The following is a 24,433-nucleotide window of genomic DNA, read 5'->3' as shown; positions in this document are numbered from 1 at the left end:
GCTAAAAGAAGCCAAATTAAGACTCGAGAGTGTGGTGAGAACATTTTCATTGCATTATCAAAAAATACGTTTTATGATTGAACATTCATATCAGTAGTCCTTCCTTTAGGTTCAAAACAAACCTGTTTTTTTCTTAGTCTAATGTAGCATGTCTATGACCGTCTAGTCCCTATTGTCTAGCTCTTCAGGACCAGGACCAGGACCATGCTAAAAACCAGAAAAAGGGCAAAAAAAACCATGGCTCTTTCAAAGGCAATAAGCCAATACCATATTACATGACAAGTCCATCCAGCAAGATTTGGTTGGCTTTGGGTTTTAAAGGAACAATAAAATGGTAAATTCCATAATTCCCCCCCGACTTTCCAAAGAAAGAGACCGCAACGGCACGACAAAATTTGGACGATCCACTAAACGCGCTTACTTGGAAAGTGACTTTGCCATTTACCCTGCAACACGTTGACCTTTTTTCCGGACAATCAAACGCTAATAGAGAGAATAATAGGAAATCTCTTTCCTTTCATCTGCCACAAAACACCATTCAGAGACAATAATATTCCCTCTTTTAAATTTGCTTTAAGTTCGGTAAAATTATTATTATCAGATTGTTTTTCTTTGATATTATTTTTATTGGAATTTCTTAATCCTAAAATGGGGAAGCCAACGGGGAAGAAGAAGATTCAAGAAGCGGCTCGGAAAGCCGTGGAAGCGAACAAGCAAAACAAAGCCGCCTCCGCCGCCGATCGAACATCGAAAGCTTTCGATGAAGACACGGCCATCTTCATCAACATGTCTCAAGAGCTCAAAGAAGAAGGTAACCGACTCTTCCAGAAACGCGACCATGAAGGCGCGATGTTAAAGTACGAAAAAGCCCTTAACCTCCTTCCTAGAAACCACATCGATGTCGCCTATTTACGCAGCAACATGGCTGCTTGTTATATGCAAATGGGTCTCGGTGAGTACCCACGCGCCATTTCTGAATGTAATTTGGCTTTAGAGGTTTCTCCCAAGTATAGCAAAGCTTTGTTGAAAAGAGCTAGGTGTTATGAAGCTTTGAATAGATTGGATTTAGCTTATAGGGATGTTTATAATGTTTTAACCATTGAGCCCAATAATTTGTCCGCTTTGGAAGTTTTAGACAGCGTTAAAAAGGCTATGGATGAAAAGGGTATTACTGTTAATGAAAATGAACTTGGTTTGTTTGATAATGAGCCTTCTGGGGCTTCTCGTATGCGAAAAGTGGTGAAAGAGAAGTTGAGAAAGAAGAAAAACAAAGGAAAAAATGTTGAGAAAAATGAAAAGATTGATGCCAAGGTTATGGAAGAGAAGAAAGCAGAGGAAAAGGTTGTTGTGGAGGAGAAAAAGGTTAGTGATGTCAAGGTCAAGGATAAAGAGGTTGTTGTGAAGACTATGGAGGAAGAGAAGAAGGCTGTTGAGGAAGAAAAAGTGATTACAAAGACAGTGAAGTTGGTGCTTGGAGAGGATATTAGATGGGCGCAATTGCCTGTGAATTGTACTATCAAGTTGGTGAGGGATGTTGTTAGGGATAGGTTTCCGGGATCGAAGGGTATTCTTGTGAAATACAGGGATCCTGAGGGTGATTTGGTCACGATCACTACTACAGATGAACTTAGGTTGGCTGAATCATGTGGTGGTGTTTCAGGAGGATCACTTAGGTTCTATATTGTTGAAGTTAGTTCTGACCAGGAACCAGCTTATGAAGGAGTAAGTAAAAAGTTGGTGGTCGAGAGTGAAGAGAAATTGAGTAATGTTGTTGAGAATGGTAATGCAAACCATGGTGTAGAAGCTATAAAGGGAACATGTGTGGAGGATTGGATTGTCCAGTTTGCACGACTGTTCAAGAACCATGTCGGTTTCGATTCTGATTCTTACTTGGATCTTCATGAAATTGGGATGAAATTATACTCAGAAGCAATGGAGGATGCTGTGACAAGTGAAGACGCACAGGAGCTTTTTGAAATTGCTGGAGATAAGTTCCAAGAGATGACAGCTCTGGCATTGTTCAATTGGGGAAATGTTCACATGTCCAGGGCAAGGAAGCATGTCTTTTTTACAGAAGATAGTTCAAGGGAATCAATACTAGCACAGATTAAGAATGCATATGACTGGGCACAGAAAGAATATGTACTGGCAGCAAAGAGGTATGAGGAAGCATTAAAAATTAAACCAGATTTCTATGAAGGTCTTCTTGCCTTGGGGCAACAGCAGTTTGAGCAAGCAAAACTCTGTTGGTATCATGCAATTGGGAGCAAGATTGACTTAGAGACTGGGCCTTCCGAGGAGGTCCTGCAGCTTTATAACAAGGCAGAGGACAGCATGGAGAGGGGTATGCAGATGTGGGAGGAAATGGAGGAGCAACGACTGAATGGACTCTCCAAGTTTGACAACTATAAGGCGCACTTGCAGAAAATGGGTTTCGATGGGCTGTTTAAAGATGCCTCTGCTGAAGAAGCTGCTGAGCAGGCTGCAAACATGAGTTCACAGATATACTTGTTATGGGGAACCTTGCTTTATGAACGTTCTGTTGTGGAGTACAAGCTTGGGCTGCCAACTTGGGAAGAATGTTTGGAAGTTGCAGTTGAGAAATTTGAACTAGCCGGAGCTTCTCCAACTGATGTAGCTGTTATGATAAAGAATCATTCTTCCAATGAGACTGCATTGGATGGTATGTACAAAGAAGTCATCTTCTCTTGTTGCATTTGTTTTGTTGTCACTTATGTTGCTGTCAGGTAATTTTTTTTGTGATGAAAAATTTATTCCCTTTATTTCATTGCAGGTTTAGGATTCAAAATTGATGAGATTGTACAGGCATGGAATGAGATGTATGATGTGAAAAGGTGGCAGATTGGTGTTCCATCATTCCGGCTAGAACCATTGTTCCGTCGCCGGGCTCCAAAGCTTCATTCTCTCTTGGAGCATCTCTAAGTTTTCTGTTGCTTGGGTATTCTTTTGGAGAATTAGACAAGTGGTTAAGTTTTGTTCAATTCATTTTCCAAGATCAGTATTTTTGTGCTACTTAGATAGGTAAGCTTATATCTGTTCTGCTTATTTATCAGCAATTTTTATGGTCACCTTAATCTTTTAACAGTTAATCATTTTTGGTGTGATATAGTCATTTATCAAAATAGAAACAGCTTTTAGCACGGCATGGTGTGATCTAGTCATTTTAACCAGTCACAAACCTAAGCTCATATTTTGGTTTTAGATGGGTTGTGGCTTCTAGTCAATCATTTGGCCTTTTTTTTTTTCCTTTTACGTGGCTATAAATCTCATTTGTTTCATGATTTCTTTCACTAATGTATTAGTGCTGATGGGCCTGAGGATGTGCATTGTGTTTGATCTTTTGCAGGTCCTTTTTTGTCCAAGGACTGTTGTGTCCAGCTCATTGTTTGTTGTGGCAGCAAAGAACAATAGTTTGTGAAGTGTCATTTTGATATTGATTGGGCATGAAGCCAAGTTCGGTCATTCATTTTGTCATTTTTGGGGGGGATTTTTTTCTTCACAAAGCAATTTGCAGTTTGAGATAGTGATATTGGTATATGATTGGATTGGTTCATTTTCAGAGATAACAATTGGTTATTTGTTATTCATATAGGGGTCATCAGTTGTCGTAAAATTCTATTTGTTTGCTCAGGTCAGTTGTAACTTATAACATTTTGCGCAGTTAACACAGTATCAAAATATTTTTCTTAGTATTCAAATTAATATCAATTCTGATAGTTTGTTTTCATGTGTTATATTACTGAGTTGAAGAATTCATGAAAATTTGGATTTTGGGTTGTATTAACTCACTTTATCTATTACATCAGTAAACCCTTTTCCTTCCCTTCGCTTCCCTCAGCAACTTGAATCCAAACATGGCGTTAGGCTTAAGCCTTTCAAGTGCTGGAGGGAAATTATCATTTATTTTGTTGTTGGACGGTATATGAATGCAAAAGCCTTAATGAAGAAGAGAGCATACTAATCAAAATCAGATGATCTATTAAATATATTCTTCTTCTTCTTCTTCCTTTGACAACCGCAGAAGCATTTCTGAATCTGATTTCAATTCCATGGAAAGATTAGGGCTTTCACAAAAATTAGAAGATCTTGGCATGCAGGATTCAACCGTATAACAAATTCGAACTTCGAACAACCCCAATCCCATTGTGTATTTATGTTATTTGGCTTTTTATGTGAAACCCTATGGACAGAGAGTTTATCTTCTTCTATACGTCAATTTCTTTTATCAGATGTCAATGAATAAGGCATAGGATGTGTAGAATATTTTTTATCTTAATTCTCTGCACTCATACTTAATGAATATTTTGAATTTATCTCATTTTCATTTATATAAGTATTTAAATAATTCTCGTACCCGTATTTTTTTAAAATTTAAAAAATAAATTTTATTTTACACATTTAAGTAAATTTTTTATAAATATGTATTTTTTACATATAAATATATTAGTTCTAATAAATTTAAAATAAAATTTATATTTTTAATAAAAAATTAATTTATTAAATATATAAAAATACATACGATACAATACAATACAAAGGAGATGTTATATTACCTATCTTCGTACGACAAACATTTTAAAACTATATTCATCCTTATTTTTATCGTTAAAATTTAATATTTATCCCCATTTCTATTAAAATAAAAAAATCGGATTTTCAATTAAATTTAAGTAAAATTGAGATCCCACAAATTCATATGAAGTACAACAATCCTCCTGAGCTTTCAATTTGTTGGGTTAAATTTAGGCTATAGGCTCAATGCTTAATGGGCCTAAAGCTGAACTCAAAAATTCGATTTTTTGAAAAGGAAAATTGCTTAAAATCATATGGTCAAAGCTACTCATTTACCAGAGTCAATGGCAATCATGCCCTTTCGCTCATCACATCACATTGATCATAATTGTTTCCATGGACAAAGACTTGCCAAACAAATCTGACGGAGTCCAATCTGGCTGTCATCCGTAACTTCGAGACCGGCAGTTACTTTTTTACCGGCATCTAACACAACGATGACCTTCTTGATACCAATAATATTTCCAAAACCCTAACTAAACCCCCAAATTTTCAAAAACCTAATTCACTCTTTAACTTTCTTCTCATTTCAATTGGGGTTCCTTTCGTTGTATTCCTCTCTAGATTTTTGGCTCCTCTCTGTCTACGATATGCCAAAGGTCACGCAAATGGAAAGTCTACCCTCAAACGATGTCGCCTTGGACAGTTTCTTGAGCTTTGCACTGCAAGCTATGGTTGTCGAGGCGGCCATTGTTGCTACAAAGTCTGTCACTTGGTTGCTGATGATGGTATAATTTTCTTTCCTTTTTTTTCCATTTAATTTACCTTCAATTTTTTTTTGGGTCACTGGTTTTGAGTGGTCTTTGCTTTCTAAGGATTTATTATCTTCCTTGAATTATTAGGAAATTGACAACTTTTCTGTGATGATTTGGTTATATTATGCTAGAAACTAGAAGTTTGCAATTTTCAGCTTCAATGCAATTTTTATTTCTAATCTTTATTTTAAGTCTAGGGATTTTGTTACTTTCGCTTAATAGGTTGTCTATGATATTTTGATTCTCATATTGTATGGTAGGGTGGGAAGAACTTCATTATGGTGTTTATAGAGGAAGGAGTGTGAAAGCTTTGGTTGAGTTGATGTGACATCAAAGAGCAAACCACTGCTTTTAGGATTTAAGAAAAGTTTTGCTATGATCTTATTTGTTTATGTGTTTATGTGTTTTGGTGCATGAATGCTTGTTTGTTTGTTATTTGGTGTAAAAATATAATTGTGTAATTCATATGACAATGCGTAATTTCCTTTTTCCGATTCCTAAAGTTGTGGCCTTTGATGTGGGGATCTGCTTACTTGTTACACATTGCTCACAAACTGGACTTGGAAGAACACTGTTTTTCTCCTTAGCATGAGTTTTTTTTTTTTTTTCCAGATGGGAACTCTGCCTAATGGAATTGATGTCTTCCTCAAAGAGCCTGAAGCATATGCAGGGTTAGTTGCATTAATTATTTTGCCAAACTTGTTCTTGTTCTTCTTCTGTGGAATGGGAAAATTGGTCAATTTGCTTTTGCAGGTTTCCACTTGCTCAGCATCTTGCGGTGGGGAAACCTGGTCCAGAGACTAAGGATGCTGGTGACACTGAGGATGATGATGATGAGGAAGATGAAGTAGCAAATGATCAAGATGAAGATGGAGGTGAGGAGGAAGATGGATCTGGTGAAGATGGTGAAGACGAAGGGGATCCAGAGGATGGACCTGAGGCCAATGGGGATGGTGGCAGTGGAGATGAGGATGACGACGAGGATGAGGAGGAAGAGGATGATGACGATGATGGCGAGGAAGAGGAGGAAGAAGAGGAAGAGGAGGAGGAAGAAGAGGAGGAAGAACTTCAGCCACCAGCTAAAAAGCGGAAATGAGCTTGGATCTCTTTTTCTTGTTTCCTATGGTGTAGTGGCAAGTTAGGATGGGCAGATTCAGGTTGCGGACTAAGGGTATCTGTCTAAATTTGAGTAGAGAAGATTGTGAAATTTCTGCAAATCAGACTTGTTTGATATTTTTCCTAATATACAGTTCTAGTATCATTATATAAGCTCAGCTTCATTCTTCTCACCCCTACTTTTTTGTATGACTTGCTAGTTATTCCTTAGAGGATTACATAATGAATCACCTCATGAAGGATGGTCCTGCCTCTGGTTGTTTCCAACCGTGCTCTGGTTTAAGCCTCTAGCTTTTTACAAGATTCCAACCGGAGGGTTAGTAATTTCTGAATAATGTTCAATGTTTCTTCAGGGAAAAAAGGGGTGGTTAAAAAGTAACATGGAGAGGTGAAAGGATGAATAAAACTCTTCCCAATCTTTGACTAACTGAATTCTCTAGAATTGGAGGAAATATGAAACAGATCTAAAGCCATCCCCAAATTTTGTAAACAAGAACGGATATTACATCGGCTAACTGTTGAGCTTAGTGCCGTTTTAGTAAGTTCTTATATCTGTAAGATCCATTTAGAGTGGGGGAATGCCCTTGATATGCTTGCCGGTCAACGGTCAGTGACCTTATTGTTATTGACAGATTGTAGTTTCCTAGCTTTTACTTCTCTTGGCTGCTTGTAGCCTTCATTTCTTGTTGGTAAAGTTGCTTAATTTATTCAAAGTCAAAAGACACCCATTTTTTAAGATTCTGGAAGGCGTGCAATCAACTTGAGGTAGAGAATACAGGCTTTAACCTTCCACCAACTCAACTAATATATAAGAGTCTCATTTTAAAGTTTTTTTTTTTTTTTAAAACCAAAGCATTTGAAAATCTTTTAAACGTCCAAATTAAGGTTTTTAAGCATGTCAACATAGGACACCATCTTTGTAATTATTAATTTATATAAAAAATAATGAAAATGGTGAATTTATTTCTTGTTTAATTGAAAATTTGATTCAAGTTTACCTATAAAAACAATATGTTTTTTCGATAAGGAATAAAAAAAAAAGTAAGCAATCTACACTTGAGCTCTTGAATCTAAGATTTAATTAACAAGAATTTTCAATAAAGATTTGGATTGGCCTTTTGAAACTGGCTTTCTTTCTTTCTTTCTTTTTCTTTTATTACATTCTTTTAATTCAATTCCAGATAAAACAATCCAATGTTCATTAATTTTTTTTTTTTTAAAGAGAGAAAGAAATGGTCTCAATGTTTTTATAACGCAAATTGCATTGACAAGTAGCAAAGAGAAAAATCTAGTTGATCAATATTATAAAAGTAAAATCATTTATTTAAGATAATTTTTCTATCAAAAGATACACGGAAAATAATTTACAAATTACAAATCAATTGATTGAATTTTATGATTCAATTTCAAAATCTAATTGATCGAATAATGAGCAGTATCCACAACTCCTAGTTGTAGCATTTGTAGAAAGGTTATTCAGTAATAACTAAATAATTATTTTCTATCATAGCACCCCACAACTCTGTTTGGAAGATGAAGGTTTTAGTGTGAAACCAAAGATCGATTTACCTAAATTTTCGTGCAATTATCAATTTATCAACACGATGAAGGGGAATAAAAATGCTACAAAAAAGCCTTAGTAGAATAAGCCACTGTTTGATTAAGGTTTATGTTGGAGTTCTTGCATGCTAAGGTACATCTATGTTGATTTATAAAATGTTTAACCAAATTGTAGTTTTAAATTCATTTCTTGATAGTTTTGATAATGCATCTTCGTTTTAATGTTTTCTCGTTTGGTTGACAAATTTTTTCTGTTTGGTCAAAATTTGTAAAAGATGACAAATTATTGCCATATTAAGGTGTAATCAGACCGTTCATATCTGATTAAAATCAATAAAAAGAAATGAAGAAAAGGTTCCTTTCCTGCCCTGTATACGCCTAAATAAGGGATAGCTTTTGGATATTAACAAATAAGACTCAAGATACATGACCAAGATGTCTAATGTGGAAACCTCTTGGAAGCTTGGAAATGTGTATCTCTCTTGTGCGTGCTTTGATAGCTTCACTGAATTAAAAATGGTGGCAACAGTAGCAGACATTGACCTCTTACACTAAATATGTATTTTCTGGAGAATGAAGTAGGGGAATACCAACTAAGACAGAAGTTTCTTGATATTTTATCTGTTTGTTGAATTATGTTAAGCACAACATTGCAGCTCTGATTGTGATCATGACTAGTAATGAGCTAATCATTTCACATTTATTGGAGACTCCATTACCAGTAACATACTAAAAAAATTGATTCTCTCTGTCTTTTTTCTTTTTTCTTGATGACTAAAATTAAAAGCTTTCTGTCAAATGGGCACTTCACCAAATTATTTCTGATCGATATTTTCAATATTTTTATGGCAAACAAGTTTCATTGTATCTATGATAAGCCAAATAATTGACAGGTTAGCAGAGGATAAACTTTGAGAGCTGAAAATTTTATGTAACCTTGAGCTAGAAATCAGCACACATGTTCTTGAAAGTCAAAAGACAGGTTATTCCCATTTGGGTTTTTCTTTTGTTGCAAGGACCTCTTCTACTTTGGACTTTTACGAGGCAAACGTACAAGTAAGCTCTCACCAGATCCATCTGCCCCAGTAGTATAAATTATAAATATTTTATTTAATTAATCATATGTTCCTTGCTTGATCTGACTACTTCAACCAGAAAACTTATGGAAAGAGTCTGCGATTTCTCCCTTTCAGCCTGATATCCATGGTTTTTCTTTGATATCAAATGAGATTCTTTAAATAATCTAAATTGCCCGACTTTTAGTCGTTCATGACAGCTGATTGCAGAAGGTATTGTTGTTCAAGAAAATGAGTTTCCTGTTTAAGCTTCTGTTTTTATATTTTTGGCTGTATTGGATGAATTTAAGCTCAATCTTTGTCACCTCAAAAAGTAGAGGAGGGCCTGGAAATGTTATTAGCGGCACTGTTTTTGTTAATGGAACAGTTTCAATAGGAAAAACAGATGAAAATTTCATTTGTGCTACTGTGGATTGGTGGCCTCCTGATAAATGTGACTATGGAACATGTAGCTGGGGAAAAGCTTCTCTTCTTAATCTGGTAAGTAGTTTATTCTTAGGCCTCTCGGATAAAAAAAATCACAGAAAAATATTTTTTTTTCTGAAACTCTTATACCTGCTTCACTTTTACAGGATCTTTCCAACCCCATATTGTTAAATGCTATCAAGGGTAAGCAGTTATTTCCATTGGCTTTAGAAAGAAAGATGCGTATGGAAGTTCAACATTTACAATGTCACTTTTATTGCAGCTTTTTCACCGTTAAAAATCAGAATGGGTGGTACCCTGCAAGATAAAGTCATTTATGAGACAAAAGGTGATAAAAATCCTTGTACACCATTTATTAAAAATAGTTCAGAGATGTTTGGTTTTTCCAAAGGTTGCTTACCCATGTCTAGATGGGATGAACTCAACATTTTCTTCAAAAAAGCTGGGTGAGTAAATAAACTTTATTACCATATTCATTAACTTTGTAATTTGTCTTGTCTGAACATTTATATAACTAGATGAAGTATCCTTTTACCTAGATCCAATGCCTTTAAATTCCAACGCAGGGCTATGGTTGTTTTCGGCTTAAATGCACTAAATGGGAGGTCTGTAGGTCCAGACGGTTCTGCCATGGGAGCTTGGAATTTTAGTAATGCTGAATCGCTCATTAGATACACTGTCAATCAGGGCTATACTATTCATGGCTGGGAACTTGGTAAAATCTCTCCCTCAATATGCAATTTAATGTGTAGGAAAAAAAAATGATACTCTTGCCTTTTTTTTTTTTTCTTAGCAAATTCTTTTCTTGTATTTTTTTTATATCTGAAACAATGAAAATTTTAAATAACAATTTGGTTGATCAGGAAATGAATTGTGCGGCTCTGGCATTGGAGCAAAAGTTACGGCAGAACAATATGCATTTGATGTGATCAATCTTCAAAATATTGTTCAAAATATATATAAAAGGTTTGAGGTTCAACCATTAATAATAGCACCAGGAGGATTCTTTGATGCAAACTGGTTCACACAATTTGTGCAAAAAACACCCAAATCTCTGCAAGTAGTAACTCAACACATTTACAACCTTGGTGCAGGTACAAGAAAATAGTAAATTATATTATTTAAAAAATATTTTTTGGAATTTAATTATTAAATTATATATTTTTCTTATATGTAGGCAATGATAATCAACTTATGAATAAAATCTTAGATCCATCTTATCTAGATGGTGGGCAACAACCCTTTAGAGGCCTTCAAACAATTTTGAAGAATTCAGCAACTTCGGCAGTTGCTTGGGTTGGTGAAGCAGGGGGAGCCTATAACAGTGGACAAAATCTTGTTAGCAATTCATTTGTTTATAGTTTTTGGTATACTTGACTTGATCTTGAGAACATTTTTTATATTAATTGCTTGGTAAAAGTTTAATTTAACATGAAATTTTTTATTGAGTTTTATGCAGGTATTTGGACCAACTGGGGATGGCATCATCCTATGATACCAAAACATACTGTAGACAATCATTGATTGGTGGAAACTATGGCCTGCTTGACACTACTACATTTGTCCCACGTCCAGATTATTACAGGTACACTTGAACTCCAAATGATTTATTGAACCAATGTCAGGTTTTGATCTAATGGGTAACTTTTAACCAATTTTGCGTGAATCAGAAAATTAATCTTCAACAACTGCAATCTGACACGTATATTCACATATTGCAGTGCTCTTCTCTGGCATCGGTTAATGGGAAGCAATGTCCTTTCAACGAGATTCTCTGGGACAACAAGTGTCCGAGCTTATGCTCACTGTTCTAAACAATCTGTAAGTGAATCCTTGGCTCAGATTTAGTATCAAAGCAATTTTTTTCTATACTCAGCTAATATATCAGGTTTTCCTTTTTAACAGCAAGGAATCACACTGCTTCTCATAAACTTAAATGCTACCACTACAGTTCAAGTCCGAGTTTCGACTGAAAGTTCTGGTAGCCATGGACGCTTGAATTTGCAACAAGAACAAGAAGTTCCAAGGATAAACTTTACATCAATGTCTAGAAATTTTAAACCTAATGGGAACAGTAGAGAAGAGTACCATTTGACAGCCAAAGATGGGGATTTACACAGTCAAAATGTGGTTTTAAATGGGAAAATACTCATTCTAACTTCATCTGGGGGTATCCCTTCTTTGGAACCAGTAAATATGAGCATGTTAGATCCAATTATTGTTGCTCCTTTCTCTATTGTATTTTCTCATATTCCAAGCATAAAACTTCCTGCCTGTAAATAAGGATGAATTCTTTTGTACAATTTCCATAATAAGGATGAAAAAAATAAATGCAAAATCCAGATTTTTAATCAACTTTTTGACATTACACTCCTATCTTTTTTTTTTTCTTTTATTGTTAAGCCGTAAGAAAAAGTACATTTCTCACCAAATAGACTCATTTCTATCTAGCTTAATAACATCATTTCAACTCATTAATGAAACAAATTAAATGATATTACTTCATTAATAAATAAATTTTTTTAAATATTAATTTTTATATATTTATTTTAAAAATTAATATTTAATCATTAATGTAGTGATATTTAATATAAACTTACTACCAAAACTAATGCTAGTAATACTTAATAATCATCGTCATTAAGATTAAGATTTCACGAGATTAGCCCCATCCAAACTCAATTGAGTAATAATAAAGAATAACGTATGAACAACGCAACAGACAGCTAAATCTGCGATTTAGAATTTACTCAAGAAAGAAGTCACAGCCTCGCTGGCAGACAAATCTGCAAAAAATATTGAAGCTATTACATGAATGATCGAAAGGTCACTGAAATTGATCAAACTTATTAAATAAAATCCTCGGTCCTCCCAACCATTAGTTAGTAATTAGCACCAATTGCAGATAAACCTGCGCTCCATCCAGTAAAAAAATCATATGTCTATATCTACATCTAAAAGAATGATCCGTCCAACGCTGCTGTCTCCAGTAAAAAGATGTCCACATGATGTTTGCGAAAAGCAATATCAACAATCAAGTGCTCTATCTGAGTGCAATCCCGACGACCCACAAATTAATGGCCTTTGAACTGATGAAAAGTTTGCCATGGTCTCTTCTCAAGCTACAGAACACGCCTTATCTGAAAATTAGACAGTGGCATTGTTAAGTTAGTAGGTCACTGCACCTTAAAATGTATATTTGATAAATAAAACCGTTAACCATCTTTTACGAAATTAAAAAGGCTGAAATGCATGCTTATAATAGCCACCTAAAGATTGAAACAGGTAAAGGAACGGACTGCTAAGTCCTAGAGCTCATAGGATTAAATTGATTTGTGTACTAACTTGTCTCTTTATTTTTCTGAAATTGCAATGTAAAAGCTGTAAAATGTTTGAACAGGAATATAGCATCAAGGCAAGTTTACCTTGTCTAATGCTACTGCAGCAAAGACGATTATCATCTATATAAGTTGCCTGGACACCCATCATCCAAGATCCCAACGATATATCATCATGACCATAGGTCTTCAAAGATACACTGCATGTAATATAAGTTAGCAGAGGTAAAATTCAAATTCATTCAGACATTTTAAGCAACTTAAGTTGCATTCAATGGAAGTGAGGAATAGTTCACGGCACAACTTTTCGAAATGAATCTTTGACTATGTTCAATTTTGCTTGCAAAGGAAAGCGGTTGACAATTGACACACAAAACAGATATGTGTTTAGCTTATCTGCCGTTCAGTCTCCAACAAATAAATATCTGCAGGTGGGCTACCCTACTCTGGCATGGTTAGAAGTTCTGATAACACCCATACTGTATTAATCACTAAAGTCAAGACAGCTTAGTTTCTTTTCAGTTTCAGAACCTCAAAGTATAATGTGTATCTCATTCTTTAAAGGTTATAGAATCAACAAATAACAACTAACCTGTTTATGTTGATATACTGTGCAAGATTTTTGGAGAGTACAAGAAGTGAACCAGAGGCATGCCGAAAATACCTGAACAGAAGAAGATAACCAATCAAGTTATCTTATATAGAAATTGCATTGTAACTGGCTACAGTATTAAAGAGTATAGGACCCCCTTTTGAGGAAGATGACACTCAAACAGACCCTTGTACAATAACCAAAAAGTTACAAAGTAAATGAACTTTAAGTGTTCATGCATTTAACAATTATGCAACCACAAAGAGGGAAAGAAAAGAGAATAGTATGAAAAACACAAATATGGTACAGCAATCATCCACAAGCTAGATAACTTACGATTTCTCATCCCCAAATTTCCACCATTCAGGTTCATACCAAGGCCTTCCCCTGAAATCAACAAAATTTAGGTACTTAAAAGCTGAACTCAGAATCTTAGCATTTAAACAATGCAAGCTCAAAATACCATTTTAAAACAATGAATATTCTCCCAGATTTTGTTAGGGAAAAGCAAACATAGTCAAACATTCAAAGATAAATAAACGAGAATGTTCAAACATTTTACAATCAGCAAAGGAACAGCTATGAAATAAAATTTTAAAAAAAGTACATTGTATAATTTTATGTACTCATAAATGCACTATCAATATTTTTGCATCTGGTATGAATAAAATCATTATATGATGTTATTGTATGATGGGGATTTTTTTTCTTGAGAAGATTGCACTTGGTAAGGGCAATGGAAGGAACAGGAAAACGTTCAAAGTAATAGCATATAGGTGAATGTTGAGATCCATCTTAGGTAAAAAGAAAATATCGAACTAAGATATAAGGAAACATACTCTTCAGAAACCACTTCTCCTGACTTCATGCATCCAATATAAGCACTATCTTGGCCACGTCGACGTTCAAGAAGTCCAATCAACCCCTCTGTCAAGTAGAAAAAGGAGTAGATGATATATTAGAGTTCCAGTGAATAACATGAAATAAGCTAAGAGCCAAAAAGTTGTGATATTGTACAAAAATGAAAAGGGCAGAAGTCCTACCTAAGTCAATGTTAATATTATCATCAACCTTGATGTAAAACTCAGCATCCCAATTTTGAACAGCAGCACTGAAGAAGAATTTTACTTTCTTAGGAAGCTCCTCTTGAGCCTCCTCATGACCCTCCTGATAAATCGACACAAGGTAAGCATGCTCAAAATCTAGGTTTAAGCCAGTCAATTTTCAATAAGCAAGTGGAAAAATTTTATAAAAACCAAAGTCTTGCATCCAACTACAGAAACATTTTTATAAAGGTCTTGCTATCAATGCAGACAAAAGATTAGCATTCATTCAGGATATCTAGGCCTCAAAGCAAAAGTTCAATAATCAAGTTTCCAATCATATTCAAATTCTATCACTTACCAGAATAAAGAAATCCTTTGTCTTACGATTTTCCTCATCAATATTGCGATCCAAGCTATCACCTCGATTAGCACTACCAATTTCAAAGTAGTTAATCCCATTAGTGCCTACCAATTGCAGCATTGTTAATAGCAGAGGAATGAAACTGAGCAAAGAAGAGAAACATCCATATAAAATGAAATAAGGGTTGAAGATTATGGAATACCTCCGGCCAATCACAAAACGTATCACTACTCCTCTTTTTTCCAGTTTTTTTAATGCATCACCTGTCAAAACCAGAAGAATGTGTATAAGATATTGTTTCTATAGCAAAGTATATGTTCTACTATCTCAACAGCATAGTAGTAGAAATACTATCAAGCACCAGAAATGAAAGTAAAAGCCAACAGAAAACCTAAAATCAAGCTTTAGACTATAAGAAACCAGCATACTCACCTCTAGGCATCCAAGATCCTCTAAATGTATTTCGTTTCAAGCGACTACCAAATCCAGTATAAACTCCAATAACTGCAAGAAGTTTTTGTCCTGAAGAAGACTCACTTTGTCGCAACTGGTGCTTGAGGTATCCTTGACTCTTAGCTAATGTCAAATCCATCTCCGCTTCTACAATCCTCCTCTCTAGATCCCTAAAAATCAGATTCATTTTTCCAAATGATGGCAAAAAAAAAAAAAAATCAATCATATTAGATCATACAAAGTGTGAGACAGATGGTAAGAATTAGAATTTGGGAACATACTTGCATCCTAAGACCATCAGCTTATCTTCGACGGTAAGAACCTTTGGTCTCTAGCAATACAAAAACAGAAACATCAGAGAGAAAATACACACGTTCTATCGCTAAAAATCTTATTTAACAGTTGATTATGTTGTCGCAATAATCTAATAAACAGACACATTCAATTTTCACCAACAAAGAGTAACAGAGGAGATAGGCAAAGACCAGTAGACTTTGTTTGGCTTCTGAATCCTAACAAAAACAAGGAAGAAACAAACCTGTTCGATGTTCCTCTTAAGAAGATTAGAAAGCAATGTTCTGTTTTCTGCATCTTGCCACAACCTAATTTTCACCAAAATTTTGCAAAATAAACGAACAAATCAGCAATTCTAATTAATCAATTTATTAGCTATGGAAATTGATAAAGAAAAAAAAGCAATATCATTTTTTTAAAATATAATCCAAAATGAAAAAAAAATTACCAAGAAAATGGGGCAGTGGAATTAAGAATTGAGAAGCAAAAATGAAGATAAAGAAATTACGAACCGGCCAGCGACGTAGAGCCAAGCGACGCAAGAGAAAAAGGCCATAACCAAAGAAGGCTTGGATGTCTGTAGATTCTTCGATCTCCAGCGTCTATCTGCTTTCGTGGTCGTAGGTAAACCCTCCATCGCACTCTGTACCACAGATAAAGATATCAAAACAGGGATTTACTTGCGGTCTCTAATCTCTATTTTATTCGGAAAATTTAGAACGATCCAGTGCGAGGGAATCTGAGAATGAGAGCTAGGTTTAGGGATTCAAGTCAACTGTGGAGAAATTAGGAGAATCACAGACAGAAACAGACGAAATTTTGAACTGAAATTTTGAAGGGAGAGAGAGATCTGGTGCAGAGCGGTTACTTGGCGATGGGAGAGCCGGGTTAACGGATGATGGTTCTTACAAGCCAGGCCCACTTGGACTTGGGCCTACATGGAATTTGGACAAGGCTACACGTCAGATCAGATCAGAAGAATTTGGACTCTTTCTATTCATGGAATCTTGCGGGAGGGTGAGCTGGTTACGCTATGTATATAAATGATATCAGAGCTTGAAGCTTGTTAAAATAGTGAGAAAAAAACATGTTTCTAAAGCTTTGATTATTGAAGTTGGAAAAGAAAAAGCCAAAAGAGAATCTTATTTTCATGGATCTATCAACTCTTAGCAACTTTAGTTCTCAATTTTTTTCTTTTAGATTTTCTTTTAGTTTGTCTTCTCCTTCCTCTCCTGTAGTTAAAAAGTCTTCCCAATAAAAGCTCAAATAAAGATATGAGAATGGAGACTTTGAAGTTGATCTCCTTGGTGAACCTTCAAGAAAGTTTGACTACTATGTCATCTATCCTAAGAAAGAAAAATCACACTCTCAAACCTACTCAAATCAAACCACACAAAACCCAGATTCCACCTAAGATTCCACCCAACCTTTACCACAAATTTTAATGATGCAACCAACCTTCCCAAGCTCAGATTTCCCTCATTTTCAAGAGTTTCATAAAGATCAGTACAAACACATTCCAAAAATCCTCACTCCCACTGACAGAAATGAATATGAGAACTAAAAAAGTGTTTCTCGTGCTAAAACAGTTTTAAACTAGCAAACTAAAAATTCTCTCCAGCAAAATTCATACCTGCACAGAATTGAACACAAGTTAGACCAAGTCAGTCAACATTTTGATCAGAACCTTGTCAATCTTCAAAATATTATTTTTGAAATTTAGTCAAGGATAATCATACTTTATCAAGAACTCAAATATATGGTTGAAACCAACACTGGATTCACTTATGCTTTCACTAAAAAAGAAAAAGAAATAAAGAGCCTAAAGATTCAACTTGTAGACCTTCAAAACCAATTTCGTCAGAAACAACAACAACAACAGGCAGCCTCTAGTTACAACATCTTCATACCATTTCACACTAGTATACATGATACTCCTTACCAAGCCTATACTCATCCTCCATTTCAAACATACAATCCTCCAACCTCACCTCCAAAACCTTTTTTCACACCTTTTCAGTACAAACTTTTCCCAACATCCTCACAACTAACACAATACTTCACTCCTATTTCAGACCAACCAAAACAACCTCCCTTTGGTACAACTGAAAAATAGATTCACAGATTTCAAGAAAAATAATCAGTTGATCCAAAACCCAAAAAAGTAGCAAACAACCACTTTTTCAACCTTTAAAACCAAAACCAAGCTCAAGTTCCACACCTCAAAATCCTACACCACAACCAGCCCAAAAACCTATACAACTTATGATTTCTCCTACACAAACCTTCCAGAAATACTTCACCAGATGGCACAAGACAATCTCTCTTAATTCTCTCTTGAAGATATTTTTTCTTCTACTTTTGAGACTGAATCTCACATGAACACTGTCAAATCAGATGACTCAGTTGAAGCAGATGATACTGATGATAAGATAATGCTCCCTCAGATTTTCATAATAGAACTAACAGTTGAAGTTTCAGATGATACTCCAGAAGTTCATAACCCAGATGCAATGGATGCTGAACAACACCCTCTTCCACAATAATCACATGTTCCTCTTTCGACATCAAAGTTTTTAGTTTTTACCATTAATAATATTCTTATTTCAAAATGGCCCTTAAGATTTCAAGAGTTCTTAGCATGGGGACTCGTTGAATTAAACTCTCATCTCAATGTTACGATGAACACAATATTGATCAGATTTATTTTTAGACTAGTTAAAACTCTGAAAAATTTTTTAGACAACATTGATGAATATAGACAACTCCAATTTTTTCAATGCCCAACAATCACAGAAGCTGTCCTTAATTTGCAGCAATCTTTTATGGACAAAAAACTCACAGATTGAAAAAGATCAAAGAATAATTTTTCAAACTAAAATGATGTTCTCTCCATCCAAAAGACCTTGACAGACACTATCAATAATTCTCTCAGTATTTTTACATACTTGGTGGATTCGATGATGTCAATTTGAAGTCTTTTTTAATTCTGTTCCAAAAAAACTTGCACAACAAATAAGGATCCAGTTAAACCCCAGATCTCTTGATATTAGATCTATGACTCTTGGAGATACCTATAAGATGATGTTGAAAGCACTTGATAAGATTTGTAAAGAACACAAATACATCAAAACATTGGTGCACAACTCTAAAAAGTTAGAAAAGCCATGCTTTTACTTTTATTCAGGCGTTCAAATCAAATGTTCTTCCAAAGATCCCACATATTTTTACAGCAACAAGAAAAAAAAGCATTTTAAAAGATTCAGACCTTTCAAACCTCTCATCTTCTCCAGACTCAGACATAAGAAGCTCTTCAGATATGCTGATAAGCCTAAAAGATTTCAAAGATTCAAATTTGTAAGAAAGAAGAAAGATCCAAAGATCAAAAGCTTAAAATATTTTTTTTATGAAAAACCAGTATATTTTTCAAAGAATTATCCAAAGTCAAATAAAAAATCAGTCAAAATGATTTAAGACATTGCTAATTTCTCTGGTATCAATCTCTCAAATGATGATCTTGGATCAATTTTCTCCCTTAATGATGAGCAGAATGAAAGATCCCTGTTTATGATCAAGCAGTATGATGATGATGAATTTATAGATTCAAACTACTCAGAATACTCAGATGACTTCACAGATGATCAATGTTATGAGTATATGTCAGTTTAAGAACTCTAAAAAATCTAAACTCTTCAACCTTCAAAATTATCCTTAGCTACAGTACAGATCTTTCCTCACAAACATTTTCCTCCTATAACAGTCACAACTTTTTTTTTACACTAGTGCAGCCTAAACTATAGCAAACCCCCTTGTCTTACCCAAAAACCTTTGGACAAAATAAAAAACCTTCTTCAAAATCGCTGATGAGAATGTATTTTTTACAGACTTTATCAGTAATCCTGTTACCCTTCAAATCTTTCTAGGTTGTCAAATAACTTAAAAGATTTTAAAATCTTCACTTCCCCAGAAAGACCTTGTTATTGGTTTTGATTAGGGACAGCAATCCAACTCGTCCCCGATGGGTTTCGACTCGACCCTGTAGGGTCAGTTTTTTTTTTTAAATTTGAGTTTCGAGTCGGGTCGAGTAAGGTTATAAAACAATCGGGGTCGGGTCGAGTTCAGATTTTAGGCAAACCCGACCCGACCCGATATTATATAAAAAATTATTTTTTAATTAATTATTTAATTATTTATTTATATATATTTATATAATGATATTTTTAAATATTTATATTTAAAAAATAATATTTATATTTAAAAAAATAATATTTTATTAATTTTGGGTCGTGTCGAGTTGGGTACGATTTATATAGTATCAGGTTGAGGTCGAGTTCGGGTATAAAAAAATTAAAAAAATTTTGGATAGGTTCGGGTTCGGGTTTAATAATGCATAAAGTCGGGTCAGGTTCAGGACGAGCAAAGCCCGCCTCGAACCCGACCCAATGCCAACCTTAGTTTTGATATCATTACCAGTATATCAGGTTTAAAGCTTAGTGAAAAATATATTAAGTTTGAAAGTTATTTTAGACCTTGGAAAAATCTTTCCAATCTCTTCACCCTAACCATTTAACGAAATGTTTTCGAATTCAGACAAAAGTTCATTCACTTTTCTTGTGCAAAAAATCAATCAAATTTCCTCTAGAAATGTGACCACCCACTTTTGAAAAACCCTGAATTTTTCATTTTCCTTCCCTTCAAAAGAGATAAAAATGCCAATCCCACAAAAGCTAGTCATTCAGGCATGAACCCAGATCATTTCAAGCAAGCAATCCAAGAATGCTCTGTTCTCCAGGCTCAAGGATTAATTGAACCAACCTCCTCTCCATGGGCATATGAAGCGTTTTATGTCAACAAACGTTCAGAACAAGTTCGTAAAAAATTAAGATTGATAATTAATTATAAGCCTCTAAACATTTTTTTTTGCAAATGATAAGTTTCTTCTTCTAGACTGAAAAATTTTGTTTGTAAATTTGGCAAATGCAAAAGTTTTCTTAAAGTTTGACCTCAAAGCAAGATTTTGGCAACTAGGTTTACATCTACAGGATAGATACAAAACGGTATTTTGTATTCTTCAACACTATTTTTAGTGGACAGTAATACCTTTTGGATTAAAAGTTGCTCTTTCACTATTCCAAAAAGCAATGATAAAGATATTTGCTCCAATTCTTGATAATGTCTTGATCTATATTGATGATATCTTACTGTTCTCTCCAGATGTCATATCTCATACACAGTTATTAGATAAGTTTCAGTAAATTATTCAACAGTATGAGATAATGTTCTCAGAGAAAAAGACGATCATTGGTGCTTCAAAAATTAATTTTTTAGGCATGCATCTTAACGATGGTCAGTACATAGCTCAACCTTACATTGTCCAGTCACTTACAGATTTTTCTGATGAAAATTTTTTCAAGAAGTAAATCCAGTAATTTCTCTACATAGTCAATTACATGAGTGAATTTCTCTCAGATTTTATACAGTTAACTCATCCTCTCAGACAAATACTCAAGAAAGAACCACCCACATGGTCCCAGATCTAGACAAATGTAATACAAATCTTGAAGATAAAAGTAAAGTCACTTCTCACTTTAAAGATTTTCTCTGATGAAAAAAGAATATTGCAGACAGATGCAAGTGAACAGTTTTGGTCAACAATCTTTTTAAAAGAAAAAAATGAAAACAGACAAATTTGTGGTTACAATAGTAAAAAATTCAAAGATTCAAAATTTCATTATCACTCTACACTAAAAGAGATTTTAGCTGTAAAGTATGGAATCCAAATATTTGAATTTCACCTCATTGGATATCACTTTCTTGTGGAATTAGATATGTCAGTCTTTAATCAGATGCTCAATTTCAAAAAGAAAAAAAATACTAAATGCATAATTACTCAGGCTATCACAGTGATTCTCACAGTATTCTTTCACCACAGTACATATAAAAAGTAAAGATAACCTCATTTCAGACATGCTCACAAGACCTCTTTCAAACTTTTCTTCAAATACCTTATAGATTATTCCAATCATTTCCATGATGAATCTAACACTTTCTTATTCACAAGCCTCATCCTCAAAAAATTCTCTTTTTTTTTTTTCAGAAACCTCACCTTGATGATGAATTTGATTTACTTGATGATTTTGAATAAGAACTATACAGATGGGTATATGATTATCTCATTCTCCAGTACCTTAAAGATTTTTTAAAAATATAGATACTCATGGTGCTCCAAGATAGAAAATTTTCTAATGCATAATTACGTGTGATAATTTCAGTACTTTAGAAGACTCCAAAAAATTTATTATGATACCTCCATATCAAGATAACTTTATGTCAAGTTTTTATCAATTTTATGTCTAAATCAAGTCATGTTTATTTTATGAGTCACATTTACTTTATGTCAACTAAGTGATGAGTCACCGTACTATAGTAATGAGTCACCGTACTTTAACTTTATGTTAAGCCACTTGTAAAGTTGTAATTATGCTTTGTCTTGACTTTGTCCTATTAGGTTACTATTTATTTACTTTTTTCTTGTATAAATAGGATGATACTTCTTCAAGAATGAATCATCAATCATCGGAACAATAAAACTTTTCCCTTGTAACAAACCTTTCTTTATAAAATATATTTGGCTAAAAACTTCTCTTCTCTTTTGGTAATTTTATATTCCTTCTTCCATAGTTAAAAGCTTTTAGCTTCATGATTTTTTTCAACTATTTCATAGTTTACAGTGATACAAGTTAAGTATGCTCTGTAGTTACCATAATATTATGGATCTTTTACATCAAAAATTCTTGTTAAACTGATTAAACAGATCATTGATCCCTTTTTCTCAGCCAAAAAAAAGTTATACTAATCTAAAATCATACAATAGTAAGTTACTATAGTAAAATACATATCTCTATAAAAGTTAGGCTCCCAGTTCGACGTTAAGCCAAGAAGGCACCAAGAGTCTTGAACACTGACTAGAATACCTTGGTTATATGTCTGATCTATGGAATACTTATGGTTGATATTATCTTGTCAAGTTGATCGATCAACATGCTGTTATCATAATGCCATATAGTATTATCAGGACTCTATCACCCAAAAAGCTCGAAATTGAGCTATCAGTTGCCAAAACCTAGACCGTACTACCTACCGTTGTGTATAAAAATGATATCAGTGACAGGTAGTACAACCAAGGCTCTGACAACTGACAACTTTAGTTTCAGGCTTTTCGGATGGTAGAGTCCTGATAATACTATCTGGTACTATGATAATAACATGTAGATCGATCAACTTGACAAGATAATACTAACCATAAGCGTTTCATTTATCAGACATATAACTAAGATATTCTAATCGATGTTTAAGACTTTTGGTACCTTCTTGGCTTAACGTCAAACTGGAGGCCTGACTTTTATGAAGATATATCTTTCACTATAGTAACTTACTATTAGTATGATCTTGGGTTAGTATAATTTTTTTTGGCTGAGAAAAATGGATCAATGATCTGTTTAATTAGTTTAACAAGAATTTTTGATGCAGAGGATTCATAATATTATGACAACTACAGAGCATACTCAACTTGTATCACTGTAAACTATGGAATAGCTTGAAAAAAAATCATGAAGCTAAAAGCTTTTAACTATGGAAGAAGGAATGGCATCATTGAGACAACAACATGTAGATCGGTCAACTTATGTTCAATTCTGTGCAAGTATGAATTCTGCTGGAAAAAATCTTTAGTTTACCAGTTTAAAACTGTTTTAGCACGAGAAACACTTTTTTGGTTCCCATATTTATCTCTGTCAGTGGGAATGAGGAATTTTGGAATGTGTTTGTACTGGTCTTTATGAAACTCTTGAAAAAGAAGGAAATCTGAGCTTGGAAAGGTTGGTTGTATCATTGAAATTTGTGGTAAAGGTTAGGTGGAATCTTGGGTGGAATCTGAGTTTTATGTGGTTTGATTTGAATAGGTTTGAGAGTGTGATTTTTCTTTCTTAAGATAAATGATATAGTAGTCAAACTTTTCTGAAGGTTCACTAAGGAGATCAACTTCAGGGTCTCCATTCTCATATCTTTCTTTGAGCTTTTGCTAGGAAGATTTTTTCTTCATTTGCTTATTTGAAACATAATCATCATCATCCAAGAAGCTTTTATATGCGTCTATCTGGCATTCTTTGCATTGACAATTTATGTCCCAATAACAATGTCTTTGTGGAGATCTATATGCATACACGAGATTTTTATTGGACTGAAAATGTATGATTGGAACATCAAGGAGATCAGCATGACATCTTTGCATCATAAATTATGTTGAAAAGATTGTTGGAAGAGGAACATCTTTTCCTTTGCTGTGATCAAATTTAATTGTGACAGTATCATTTTGATTTATCTTGTAGCTTGGATCAAAGTGTTCAATTGATTCATCTTACTTTTAAATCTTTTGATAACTTATCGTCTATGTTTTTGAGAGAAGGGTGGTAAGTTCTTCATTTGAGATCTGCTTTGAAATATGAACATGTCTATGAGTTCTATCTACTGTTTTTATTTTGATAAAAATAGCATCACTGAAGTGTGAAAGAGGTAAGTTAATGGCATGATCTTGAACTCTATATGCCATCTGGTAGTGAAAGGTTGCCTGGAGGCTTTTTATTTCTATGCCTACGATCTAGACTTGAACTTTTAAAACATCTAACAGAGTTGGATCATGAAGAGACATATTATAATTTGAGAAGACTGTGAAGAAGATAGTTCCTGCATTGAGTGTTGTCTCAAAAATGTTTTAGAATTTCAACTAGTCTGAAAATAAATCTGATCAATACTGTGTTCATCGTA

The 24,433-nt window shown here is 34.2% G+C and overlaps 4 protein-coding genes across 4 annotated transcripts; 3 read left to right on the top strand and 1 right to left on the bottom strand.

The window, feature by feature from the left end:
• The first annotated feature begins 123 nt into the window (after positions 1-123).
• LOC111299390 (protein PHOX1-like) lies at positions 124-3,755 on the top strand. Its single transcript, XM_022894559.2, has 3 exons — positions 124-2,683; positions 2,795-3,042; positions 3,368-3,755. The coding sequence occupies exons 1-2, from the start codon at positions 649-651 to the stop codon at positions 2,941-2,943; spliced, it is 2,184 nt and encodes a 727-aa protein (XP_022750294.2). The 5' UTR covers positions 124-648; the 3' UTR covers positions 2,944-3,042; positions 3,368-3,755.
• Positions 3,756-4,847: 1,092 nt separating this feature from the next.
• On the top strand, positions 4,848-6,637 carry LOC111300445 (uncharacterized). The gene is made up of 3 exons (XM_022896075.2): positions 4,848-5,321; positions 5,961-6,019; positions 6,102-6,637. Exons 1-3 carry the CDS (start codon positions 5,184-5,186, stop codon positions 6,442-6,444), a joined length of 540 nt encoding a protein of 179 aa, XP_022751810.2. The 5' UTR covers positions 4,848-5,183; the 3' UTR covers positions 6,445-6,637.
• A 2,524-nt stretch (positions 6,638-9,161) lies between these two features.
• LOC111300444 (heparanase-like protein 3) lies at positions 9,162-11,939 on the top strand. Its single transcript, XM_022896073.2, has 9 exons — positions 9,162-9,580; positions 9,673-9,709; positions 9,789-9,972; positions 10,093-10,241; positions 10,390-10,620; positions 10,704-10,893; positions 10,986-11,111; positions 11,248-11,347; positions 11,432-11,939. The coding sequence occupies exons 1-9, from the start codon at positions 9,332-9,334 to the stop codon at positions 11,807-11,809; spliced, it is 1,644 nt and encodes a 547-aa protein (XP_022751808.2). The 5' UTR covers positions 9,162-9,331; the 3' UTR covers positions 11,810-11,939.
• A 308-nt stretch (positions 11,940-12,247) lies between these two features.
• LOC111299389 (hydroxyproline O-galactosyltransferase HPGT3-like) lies at positions 12,248-16,705 on the bottom strand. Its single transcript, XM_089747395.1, has 12 exons — positions 16,123-16,705; positions 15,855-15,918; positions 15,598-15,647; positions 15,296-15,486; positions 15,066-15,126; positions 14,861-14,933; positions 14,500-14,623; positions 14,296-14,383; positions 13,793-13,843; positions 13,457-13,528; positions 12,952-13,064; positions 12,248-12,666 (listed from the first exon to the last, which is right to left on the bottom strand). Exons 1-12 carry the CDS (start codon positions 16,245-16,247, stop codon positions 12,644-12,646), a joined length of 1,035 nt encoding a protein of 344 aa, XP_089603521.1. The 5' UTR covers positions 16,248-16,705; the 3' UTR covers positions 12,248-12,643.
• Between the last annotated feature and the right edge of the window lie 7,728 nt (positions 16,706-24,433).

This window comes from Durio zibethinus, chromosome 18 (genome assembly GCF_047325235.1).
Source record: "Durio zibethinus cultivar Kanyao isolate XHJ-2024 chromosome 18, ASM4732523v1, whole genome shotgun sequence".
Taxonomy (NCBI): Eukaryota; Viridiplantae; Streptophyta; class Magnoliopsida; order Malvales; family Malvaceae; genus Durio; species Durio zibethinus.
Note: the sequence above shows the minus strand (reverse complement) of the source record. Positions and strands in the feature narration are given on the sequence as shown.

What these genes read in the sequence shown, in the direction of transcription:
- LOC111299390 (XM_022894559.2), top strand. Translation starts at nt 649, where the DNA reads ATGGGGAAGCCAACGGGGAAGAAGAAGATTCAAGAAGCGGCTCGGAAA. An exon ending in CAATGAGACTGCATTGGATG is followed by an intron (nt 2,684 to 2,794) that starts GTATGTACAAAG and finishes ATTTCATTGCAG; the next exon opens with GTTTAGGATTCAAAATTGAT.
- LOC111300445 (XM_022896075.2), top strand. Translation starts at nt 5,184, where the DNA reads ATGCCAAAGGTCACGCAAATGGAAAGTCTACCCTCAAACGATGTCGCC. An exon ending in TCACTTGGTTGCTGATGATG is followed by an intron (nt 5,322 to 5,960) that starts GTATAATTTTCT and finishes TTTTTTTTCCAG; the next exon opens with ATGGGAACTCTGCCTAATGG. An exon ending in GAGCCTGAAGCATATGCAGG is followed by an intron (nt 6,020 to 6,101) that starts GTTAGTTGCATT and finishes TTGCTTTTGCAG; the next exon opens with GTTTCCACTTGCTCAGCATC.
- LOC111300444 (XM_022896073.2), top strand. Translation starts at nt 9,332, where the DNA reads ATGAGTTTCCTGTTTAAGCTTCTGTTTTTATATTTTTGGCTGTATTGG. An exon ending in TCATTTGTTTATAGTTTTTG is followed by an intron (nt 10,894 to 10,985) that starts GTATACTTGACT and finishes AGTTTTATGCAG; the next exon opens with GTATTTGGACCAACTGGGGA. An exon ending in CCACGTCCAGATTATTACAG is followed by an intron (nt 11,112 to 11,247) that starts GTACACTTGAAC and finishes CACATATTGCAG; the next exon opens with TGCTCTTCTCTGGCATCGGT.
- LOC111299389 (XM_089747395.1), bottom strand. Translation starts at nt 16,247, where the DNA reads ATGGAGGGTTTACCTACGACCACGAAAGCAGATAGACGCTGGAGATCG. An exon ending in AGGATCTTGGATGCCTAGAG is followed by an intron (nt 15,127 to 15,295) that starts GTGAGTATGCTG and finishes TGGTTTTGACAG; the next exon opens with GTGATGCATTAAAAAAACTG. An exon ending in AAATTTGGGGATGAGAAATC is followed by an intron (nt 13,529 to 13,792) that starts GTAAGTTATCTA and finishes TCTTCTGTTCAG; the next exon opens with GTATTTTCGGCATGCCTCTG.